We start from the raw sequence: 11,795 nt of genomic DNA on the forward strand, positions 1-11,795 counted from the left end.
TTATCCAATGGCTTGAATAAGTAAAAGTGCTCCAAAGTTATTACCAAATAAAGTCACACATGTCAGATTTGCAAAATTAGGCTCTGTCAGTAGGGAGGCCCAATCTGGAAGTGGTTAAGTATAAAATGTAGATTGTAAGCTCTTGTGAGAAGGGCCCTCAATCCTCTTGTTCTAATTACTGACTTGTCTGTGGCTTTGCTATTTAGAACTTTTTATAAATTAACTTTGGAATTATAAAGTGCTGCAGAATATGTTGGCGCTGTATAAATAAAGATTATTATTATAATAAAAATGAATACCAATAACAAGATGTTAATATGTATACAAGTAGAAAAAAGTAAAAAAAAAACAAGTTTAAGTAAAGACATACATATATATTATACATATTATTTATTTTTTTATTATTATATTCAACCATTTATTTTTATTATAATGAACAATTTCTTATTGCTACTAATATCTAAAGTTACTGATTGGATAACATTGTTGTCATTTTTTCTAGATCTTTAAAATCTGGATATGACAAATTTAAATTATATTTAAATTATATATTTAAACAAAGATTCCTATTTATTACTATATATATATATATTGAATGATTAGTAACACAGACATAACTGGAGGTTGTAGAAACTATAGCTATCTTCAAACACTAATGACATTATTGCAAATCTATAGATAGATAAATAAATAGATATGAGGTAGATAGATAGATAGATAGATAGATAGATAGATAGAATTGGGAAAATATTACAATTTACTGTTTAACACATTATGGCAGCATTACTGAAAAAAATAAAACTTACTGGCTGTGTTCCCCCTAACAAAAGTTTTTTTTAAATTCTCAAGTAGAGTTTCTGTTTTACAGACATTAAAGGTGATTTTTCTTGTATGAACTTCTATGTAAATTCAACAAAGGTTAAGGCCACAATAGACTTCTTTTATTATGTAAATGAAACAAGTCATCATGTCATGTGACATAAGTACCTTATGTCACATGACATGATGACTTGTTTCATTTACATAATAAAAGAAGTCTATTGTGGCCTTAACCTTTGTTGAATTTACATAGATGAAAGGTCAAAGGTGTTAACATGGAGACCTTTGATCCACAGATATATAAGTTAAGAGAACCTTCAAGACCTCACTTCATTCTTGGAGAAGTTCATATCCTGAGAGACATTACAGAAGACCTGTACACAGATGTCTTGGTTGAACTCCATTCTACTCTTCGCAATCCTCTCCATGGTTCTGGGAATGCCTTCTTCTCTACCAGGGAAACAAACAAGGATTCCTCTTCAACATTCAAACCTTGGTTTCAAGAAATCATCCAGTCTACATGGAAGGACAGACTCCCAAAACATGAAGTACTCTCCTTTCATGATGCAACTCTATCAGACCCTCATCATGCGGAACATGACAGACCTGGAACACTCCGTTCTTCAAGATTCTGACACCATTCTAAGCCTCTCTGCCAAAAGTAAGTCTATATTGATTATATTAAGATAATTGTCATATGTTTAATTGTTCCTGTTTTTTTCAATAAGACATTGTAGACAACTGGAGCTAAGTATTTGATATCTTATAATAGCTACCCTATAGATAATGACTTTTTTCTAACGTATATATATATATATATATATATATATATATAACATTGAATGCATTGTATTTGGCAAAATTAGTGATCATGTAGCACAGTTGTTGACCTTAATTTTCTTTTATTGCTTCCAGGTTGCTCTCAACTGACAAATCATTGGGTGTTATCCTTTGATATGTCTTCCCTCACAAGCAACCATGAAATACAATTGGCAGAGTTGAGGATGCAGCTTTCTTCTACTGAGAGAAACTATAATGCGACCCTTGACATCTATGATAGTAAAGAAGGCCAAAGGAAGATCTTTGTAGGGTCAATGAAAATTGACCTTAGTAATGAAAACGGATCGACTTTGAGGACTGTCAATATCACCAGGATGATGCAATCTTATTTCCATCAAGAAAAAAATTCTGATAATCAAAAAGACATGAAGGACATGGGAATGTCTAAGAATGATCGAGGAAACATATGTACAGAAGTTTCAACTGAAAGAATTGTGTTGGTGGTTTTTACCAAGGACACTCCTTCTACTAACCTCTATGGATATCCCAACCTAATCCAGACAGTCGAGTCATCTAAATATGTGATAAACCCAATGTCTGGTACTAGGATACTTAGGAAAGGTAGACATGCAATGCATGGCATGATCATGGCTAACTTTCCCTCCAAACCTATTGAAGATGAAAGACCTTTGTGCAGAAAAGTAGACATGATTATAGACTTCGAAAAGATTGGATGGGGAGACCAGATAATCTATCCCAACAATTTCAATGCATACAGATGTGAAGGAGCCTGTCCCACCCCCCTGAGTGAGATCTTCAAGCCAACCAACCATGCTTATATTAAGGTAATTATTATTATTTTTCTATATATTTACTTTATATTTATTAACTTTTATAGCTGCATTTATCCTTTCATAAATAAAAATAATATAATTTTTTTTATATTTTTTAGAGTTTGGTGAAGTTGTACAATCCAGACACAGTTGGTTGTTCCTCGTGTAGCCCAGTGAAGATGAGCCCATTATCTATGCTGATGCATGAAGAAGGAAAGGTGGTCTTGAAGCACCATGAAGATATGATTGTTGAAGAATGTGGATGTCATTGAGAGAACATAACAGAAATTTCATGATTGCCATAGTAGCTATAATTGAAATATAATTTAACCTGTAGTGGTCATACAAGACACCTTCCAAGCATAGAAATGCTTTAGAGTGTAGCCCATATGAAAAGACTAAAGCTATCAAATATGCGTGATGTTTGGGGACCATATCAAAGATTCTGCCTTGAGAGAAAACCAAAGAAATTTCAATCAACTCTATGTTTTGTAAATATCCATTCACATTGCTAAGGTGATATTTGTATAAATGTGTAGATATATATATATTCTATATTTTGAGAGGTTTAATAAAAAAAATAATAATTTGCAATTCTGTCTTGTGTGTTTTTGTTTTGGGACATGGCTATATATATATATATATATATATATATAGGGCTTTTTTTCTCAGAGAAAAGCTGGTGGAACTCACCCCCCCCCCCCCCCTCCCCTGGCCATGCCCCTACCCACCCCTAGGACCGCCCCCTAAAACCGCCCCTTTAGAGAACAGGGATGCAAGTAAAATTTGGGGGGGCTATAAAAGTCCAGCCCAGCAAAGAAACCCCCCAGATGGGGATGGCACTGTTAATGGGGGATCTGGGGATCGCACTGTTAATGGGGGATCTGGGGATGGCACTGTTATGGGGTGGAGAATCTGTGGATGGCACTCCACAGACCCCCCCTACCCCATAACAGTGCCATCCACAGACCCCCCACCCCATAACAGTGCCATCCACAGACCCCCCCCCACCCCATAGCAGTGCCATCCACAGACCCCCCCACCCCATAACAGTGCCATCCACAGACCCCCCCCCACCCCATAACAGTGCCATCCACAGACCCCCCCATCCCATAACAGTGCCATCCACAGACCCCCCCCTTAACAGTGCCATCCACAGACCCCCCCCCACCCCATAACAGTGCCATCCACAGATACCCCCCACCCCATAGCAGTGCCATCCACAGACCCCCCACCCCATAACAGTGCCATCCACTGACCCCCCCCCACCCCATAACAGTGCCATCCACAGACCCCCCCCCTTAACAGTGCCATCCACAGACCCCCCCACCCCATAACAGTGCCATCCACAGATACCCCCCACCCCATAACAGTGCCATCCACAGACCCCCCCCCCCCTTAACAGTGTCATCCACAGACACCCCCCCCTTTAGAGAACAGGGATGCAAGTAAAATTTGGGGTGGCTATAAAAGTCCAGCCCAGGAAAGAAACCCCCCAGATGGGGATGGCACTGTTAATGGGGGATCTGGGGATCGCACTGTTAATGGGGGATCTGGGGATGGCACTGTTATGGGGTGGAGGATCTGTGGATGGCACTGTTATGGGGGATCTGTGGATGGCATCCACAGATCCCCCATCCTATAACAGTGCCATCCACAGACTCCCCCCCATCCTATAACAGTGCCATCCACAGACCCCCCCCACCCCATAACAGTGCCATCCACAGACCCCCCCTACCCCATAACAGTGCCATCCACAGACCCCCCACCCCATAACAGTGCCATCCACAGACCCCCCCCCCCCACCCCATAGCAGTGCCATCCACAGACCCCCCCATCCCATAACAGTGCCATCCACAGACCCCCCCCCCCCCACCCCATAACAGTGCCATCCACAGATCCCCCCCATCCCATAACAGTGCCATCCACAGACCCCCCCCCCCCCCCTTAACAGTGCCATCCACAGACCCCCCCACCCCATAACAGTGCCATCCACAGACCCCCCCACCCCATAACAGTGCCATCCACAGATACCCCCCACCCCATAACAGTGCCATCCACAGACCCCCCCCCCTTAACAGTGTCATCCACAGACCCCCCCATTGCCGCTCCAGTAGTTATAAAATGTGTAATTCAATTAATAATGATTCATGCTGCCCCCTCTGTAGTATAACAGTCAATATATCCTACTCACAGGGCTACTGTTATATCGTAATGCAGGCCGGCCGGGCAGACGAGCGGCAGCCTGCGCCGCCTGCTTCACGTGCCTGCGCCGCCTGCTTCATTCATAAAGTAGGCCGGGCAGGCACGTGACGTCAGTCAGTCACGCTGCCGCTCGTCTGCCCGGCCGGCCTGCATTACGATATAACAGTAGCCCTGTGAGTAGGATATATTGAATGTTATACTACAGAGGGGGCAGCATGAATCATTATTAATTGAATTACACATTTTATAACTGTACTGGAGCGGCGGGGCCGGAGCACAGTGAACGCACCGGCCCCCAGCTCCTCCTCCCAGTCCCTCCCCGCTGATACATCGCAGGCTGCGATGTCAAAAGGTGGCGGAACGCCGTTCCGGTGCGTTCCTCCAGAAAAAAAGCCCTGTATATATATATACAGTGGGGGAAATAATTATTTGACCCCTCACTGATTTTGTAAGTTTGTCCAATGACAAAGAAATGAAAAGTCTCAGAACAGTATCATTTCAATGGTAGGTTTATTGTAACAGTGGCAGATAGCACATCAAAAGGAAAATCGAAAAAATAACTTTAAATAAAAGATAGCAACTGATTTGCATTTCATTGAGTGAAATAAGTATTTGAATCCTCTAACAAAAAAAGACTTAATACTTGGTGGAAAAACCCTTGTTTGCAAGCACAGAGGTCAAACGTTTCTTGTAATTGATGACCAAGTTTGCGCACATTTTAGGAGGAATGTTGGTCCACTCCTCTTTGCAGATCATCTCTAAATCCCTAAGGTTTCGAGGCTGTCTCTGTGCAACTCTGAGCTTGAGCTCCCTCCATAGGTTTTCGATTGGATTAAGGTCCGGAGACTGACTAGGCCACTCCATGACCTTAATGTGCTTCTTCTTGAGCCACTCCTTTGTTGCCTTTGCTGTATGTTTTGGGTCATTGTCGTGCTGGAACACCCATCCACGACCCATTTTCAGTTTCCTGGCAGAGGGAAGGAGGTTGTCGCTCAGGATTTCACGATACATGGCTCCGTCCATTTTCCCGTTTATGCGAATAAGTTGTCCTGTGCCCTTAGCAGAAAAACACCCCCAAAGCAAAATGTTTCCACCCCCATGCTTGACGGTGGGGACGGTGTTTTGGGGGTCATAGGCAGCATTTTTCTTCCTCCAAACACAGCGAGTTGAGTTAATGCCAAAGAGCTCTATTTTGGTCTCATCAGACCACAGCACCTTCTCCCAGTCACTCTCTGAATCATTCAGGTGTTCATTGGCAAACTTCAGACGGGCCTGCACATGTGCCTTCCTGAGCAGGGGGACCTTGCGAGCCCTGCAGGATTTTAATCCATTGCGGTGTAATGTGTTTCCAATGGTTTTCTTGGTGACTGTGGTCCCTGCTAATTTGAGGTCATTAACTAACTCCTCCCGTGTAGTTCTAGGATGCTTTTTCACCTTTCTCAGAACCATTGACACCCCACGAGGTGAGATCTTGCGTGGAGCCCCAGAGCGAGGTCGATTGATGGTCATTTTGTGCTCCTTCCATTTTCGAACAATCGCACCAACAGTTGTCACCTTCTCTCCCAGCTTCTTGCTAATGGTTTTGTAGCCCATTCCAGCCTTGTGCAGGTCTACAATTTTGTCTCTGACATCCTTGGACAGCTCTTTGGTCTTTCCCATGTTGGAGAGTTTGGAGTCTGCTTGATTGATTGATTCTGTGGACAGGTGTCTTTTATATAGGTGACTAGTTAAGACAGGTGTCCTTAATGAGGGTGACTAATTGAGTAGAAGTGTCTAACCACTCTGTGGGAGCCAGAACTCTTAATGGTTGGTAGGGGTTCAAATACTTATTTCACTCAATGAAATGCAAATCAGTTGCTATCTTTTATTTAAAGTTATTTTTTCGATTTTCCTTTTGATGTGCTATCTGCCACTGTTACAATAAACCTACCATTGAAATGATACTGTTCTGAGACTTTTCATTTCTTTGTCATTGGACAAACTTACAAAATCAGTGAGGGGTCAAATAATTATTTCCCCCACTGTATATATATATATTTATATATATATACACAATCAGAAGAACCCAGCTTTGTAGGGGTATATTTCATCTATTTCATTTAAGGTGGTTTCTATATGTCGTTAAAAGATATCAACAGTATCCCCCATAACAGTGACCTCTACAGCACCCCACCCCCTTAACAGTGAACTTCACACTCCCCACCCCACTCCTTAACACTGCCCCCCCACAGTGCCCCACCTCCTTAAAATGTAGACCTTCACAGCAGCCCACCCCTTTAACAGTGAGTTCCATAGCACCCCACGCCTTAACACTGACCTCCATGGGATACCGTCCTCTTAACTGTGACCTCCACAGTTCCCTGCCCCCCTAACAGAGAGCTTTACAGCACCTGCCCCTTTAACAGTGACTGCCACAGTACCCCGCTCCCTTAACAGTGACCTTCACAGTACCCTGCTCCCTTAACAGTGACCTCACAGTACCCTGCTGCCTTAACAGGGACTTCCACAGCAGATGTCCCTTAAATAATGGCATCCACAGTCCCCTGCCCCCTTAGCAGTGACCTCCACAGTGCCCGTCCCTTTAACAGTGTCATCCACAGCGCCCTGCTTCTTTAAAGGTGACCTACAGCAGTGAAGAAAAATGGCTGGGTTGTTATGGAAACCTGGAGTAAAACTGTGTGTATGTGGAGACTAAGGGCCTGCGAGCTTCTATTGGCTGATAAGGGACATGTGACCGTGTGTATGGCAGTTGGAATATGAGTGAAAGACTTGCAGGCTTCTATTAGCTAATGCATGTAATTTTTTGGGAATATCTCAGGAACGGTACGTGCTGGAGTGCTGAGACCCGGTCTAAAACCTTCCTGGACACCTGAAGTCACTGTGTGTCAAATTTGGTGAAGATCAGTCCAGTCGTTTGGTCACGCATAAAGAACAGACAGAACCTCATTTTTATATATAGGGGAGACTAGCAGAAGGACCTGGCTTTGCATGGGTATATTTCATCTATTTCATTTAATGTTTCTGTGTCGTTAAAATATATCGACAGTATTCCCCATAACAGTCACCTCTACAGCACCCCGCCTCTTAACACTGACCCTTCCCACAGTGTCCCGCCTCCTTAAAATGAGACCTCCACAGCAGCGCATTCCCTTAACTTTGACCTTCACAGCAGCCCGCACCTTTAACAGTGAGTTTCGCAGCACACCACTCCCTTGACATTGACTTCCATAGGGGACCGTCCCCTTATCTGTGACCTCTACTGTTCCCTGCCCCATTAATAGAGACCTACAAAGCACCTGTCACTTTAACAGTGACTGCCATAGTACCCCATTACCTTAACAGTGACCTCACAGTACCCTGCTGATTTAACAGTAACCTCCACAGCAGCCGCCCTTTTGATAGTGGCCCCTGCCCCCTTAACAGTGACCTCCACATTGCCCGGCCCTTTAACAGTGACCTCCACAGCGGCCTGCCCCCTTAACAGTAACATCTACAGTGAACGCCCCTTTAACAGTGACCTCCACAGTGCCCACCCCTTTAACAGTGACCTCCACAGAGTCTGCCCCTTTAATAGTGGCCCCTTCCACCTTAATAGTGACCTCCATAGCGCCCTGCCCCTTTTAGGCTAGGCCTACATGACTACATGTCGCGCAACATTTTGTCTCACGGGCTTAAATGTTAACTTATATTGGCTGATACACGTCATATGATTGAATATTTAAAGACCTGCGAATTGCTAAAACCTGTGATCAGTTGTGATAGAAACCTGGAGAAGGACCTGCGAGCTTCTATTGGCTGATAAGGGACATATGACTGAGTGTATGGCAGTTGGGATATGAAGAGAAGTACTTGCAGGCTTGTATTGGCTAATGAAGGTCATTTTTTGGGAATATCTCAGGAACGGTACGTCCTAGAGAGCTGAGACCCGGTTTAAAACCTTTCCGGACACCTGATATACATGTGTTTCAAATTTGGTGAAGATCAGTTCAGTCATTTGGTCGCGCATAAAGAATAGACAGATGTCCAGACAGACGTCCAGACAAACAGAAACTCATTTTTATATACATACTAGCAAAAGAACCCGGCTTCGCACGGATATATTTAATCTATTTCATTTAATGTTTCCATGTCGTAAAAAGATATCAACAGTATCCCCCATAACAGTGACCTCTACAGTACCCACCCCTTTAACAATGATCTCCACAATGCCCGCCCCTATAACAGTGATCTCCACAGTGCATGCCCCTATAACAGTGACCTCCACAGTGGCCGCCCTTTTAACATTGACCTCCACAGTGGTGGCCCCTTTAACATTGACCTCCACAGTGCACGCCCCTTTAACAGTGACTGCATCTTTAACATTGACCTGCACAGTGCCACAGTGACCTTCATAGTGACCGCCCCTTTAACAGTGACCTCCACAGTACCTGCCTCTTTAACAGTGACCTCCACAGTGCCCGCCCCTTTAACATTTTCCACCCCTTTAACAGTGACCTTCATAGTGGCAACCCCTTTAACAGTGACCTCCACAGTACCTGCCCCTTTAAAAGTGACTTCCACAGTGCCCGCCCCTTTAATAGAGACCTCCACAGTGCCCGCCCCTTTAAGAGAGACCACCCTTTTAACAGTGACCTCCACAGTGCCTGCCCCTTTAATAGTGACCTCCACAGAGTGACCTCCACAGAGTTCACCCCTTTAATAGTGACCTCTACAGTGACCTCCACAATGCCCACCCCTTTAACAGTGACCGCCCCTTTTAACAGTTACCTCCACAGTGCCCGCCTCTTTAACAGTGACCTCCACATTACCCGTCCCTTCAATAGTAACCGCCACTTTAACAGTGACCTCCACAGTTCCTGCCCCATTAAACAGTGACCTTTAATGGGGCGCTCCTTTGACAGTGACTTCCACAGTACCTGCCCCTTTAACAGTGACCTGCACAGTGCCCACCCCTTTAACAATGAGCATCCCTTTAACAGTGACCTCCACAGTGCCAGTCCTTTTAACATTGACCACCCCTTTAACAGTGACCTAAATAGTGGCCGCCCCTTTAACAGTGACATTCACAGTGCCCGCCCCTTTAACAGTGACCTCCACAGTGCCTGCCTCTTTAACAATGACTTCCACAGTACCTGCCCCTTTAACATTGACTTTTACAGTGCCCGCCCCTTTAACAGAGACCTCCATAGTGCCCGCACCTTTAAAAGTGACCTCCACAGTGCCCGCCCCTTTAACAGTGAACGCCCTTTTAACAATGACCTCCACAGTGTCCACCCCTTTAACAGTGACCTCTACAGTACCTGCCCCTTTAACAGTGACTTCCACAATTCCCACCCCTTTAACAGTGACCTCCACAGTCACCGCCCCTTTAGCATTTTCTACCCCTTTAATAGTGACCTTCATAGTGGCCCCCCCTTTAACAGTGACCTCCACAGTGCCCGCCCCTTTAACAGCGTACTTCACAGTGCCCGTTGCTTTAATATAGATATGAGGTAGGTAGATAGAATCAGAAAAAAATCACAATTCACTTTTTAACACATTATGGCAGCATTACTAAAAAAAATAAAACTTACTGGCTGAGTACCTCCTAACAAAAGTTTTTAAAAATTCTCAAGCAGAGTTTCTGTTTTACAGACATTAAAGGGATTCTGTCACCAGGTTTCACCCCTGTCAGCTAAACATTTGCTGATGTTCAGGGCCTCATCACGATTCCTAATGTGGGCTTCTAAATGTGATCCGTAGCCTTATTTTGCTAAAAAACAGCTGTCACTCAAAGAAATAAGGTGCCCAAGGGGATGTCAAGCGATGCAAGGTGCCCGCCGCACTCACCGTCGTTCGTGCCCAACGCCGCCTTTCCAGACTTCTGCACCACCTCCTAATCCTCTGTGCCGCCTCTCGCTCTCCCTCCCTCCCCCTGCTGTAAGATATCGCGCGTGCGCACAGGGCTCTGAGAGGCTGGCGCCAGAGTGCAGGTCATACAGGGGGTTGAGCGAAGTGCCGGCGCATGCGCACTTCGCTGTAAGAAGCCAAATGGAGAAGTTCGCACGGGCGCATCAGGCAGAGCCCTGTGCGCACGCGCAAGATCTTACAGCAGGAGGAGGGGGGAGGGAGGGGGGAGGGAGAGCGAGAGGCGGCACAGAGGATTAGGAGGCGGCGCAGAAGTCTGGAAAGGCGGCGCTGGGCACGAACAGCGGCGGGTGCGGCGGGCACCTTGCATCGCTTGACATCCCCTTGGGAACCTTATTTCTTTGAGTGACAGGTTAGTAAAAGCTGTTTTTTTTAGCAAAATAAGGCTACGGATCACATTTATAAGCCCACATTAGGAATTGTGATGAGGCCCTGAACATCAGCATATGTTTAGCTGACAGGGGTGAAACCTGGTGACAGAATCCCTTTAAAGGTTATTTTTCTTCTATGAACATAACAGTGACCTCTACAGTACCCGCACCTTTAACAATGATATCCACAATGGCCGCCCCTTTAACAGTGACCTCCACAGTGCCCGCCCCTTTGACAGTGACTTCCACAGTGCCCGCCCCTTTAACATTGACCAGCCCTTTAACAAGGACCTTAATAGTGGCTGCCCCTTTAACAGTGAACTTCACAGTGCCTGCCCCTCTAAAAGTGACTTCCACAGTGCACGCCCCTTTAACAGTGACCTCCACATTACCCGTCCCTTCAATAGTGACCGCCACTTTAACAGTGACCTCCACAGTTCCTGCCCCATTAAACAGTGACCTTTAATGGGGCGCTCCTTTAACAGGGACTTCCACAGTACCTGCCCCTTTAACAGTGACCTCCACAGTGCCCACCCCTTTAACAATGACCATCCCTTTAACAGTGACCTCCACATTGCCCATCCCTTTAATAGTGAGTGCCCCTTTAACAGTGACATCCACAGTGTCTTCCCCTTTAACAGTGACCTCCACAGTGTCTGCCCCTTTAATAGTGACCTTCATTGTGGACGCCTTTTTAATTGTGACCTTCACAGTGCCCGCCCCTTTAACAGTGACTTCTACAGTGCACACCCCTTTAACAGATACCTCCACAGTGCCCGCCCCTTTAACAGTGACCTCCAAAGTACCTGCCCCTTTACAGTGACCTCCATAGTGCACACCCCTTTAACATTGACTACCCCTTTAACAGTGACCTCCACAG

General features: G+C 45.2%; 1 protein-coding gene across 1 annotated transcript; it reads left to right on the plus strand.

The window, feature by feature from the left end:
- Window positions 1–1,099: 1,099 nt before the first annotated feature.
- Window positions 1,100–2,704, plus strand: LOC120987215 (nodal homolog 2-A-like). Its single transcript, XM_040415808.1, has 3 exons — window positions 1,100–1,480; window positions 1,735–2,444; window positions 2,552–2,704. The coding sequence occupies exons 1-3, from the start codon at window positions 1,204–1,206 to the stop codon at window positions 2,702–2,704; spliced, it is 1,140 nt and encodes a 379-aa protein (XP_040271742.1). The 5' UTR covers window positions 1,100–1,203.
- The last annotated feature ends 9,091 nt before the right edge of the window (window positions 2,705–11,795 follow it).

Source organism: Bufo bufo, chromosome 1 (genome assembly GCF_905171765.1).
Source record: "Bufo bufo chromosome 1, aBufBuf1.1, whole genome shotgun sequence".
NCBI lineage: Eukaryota > Metazoa > Chordata > Amphibia > Anura > Bufonidae > Bufo > Bufo bufo.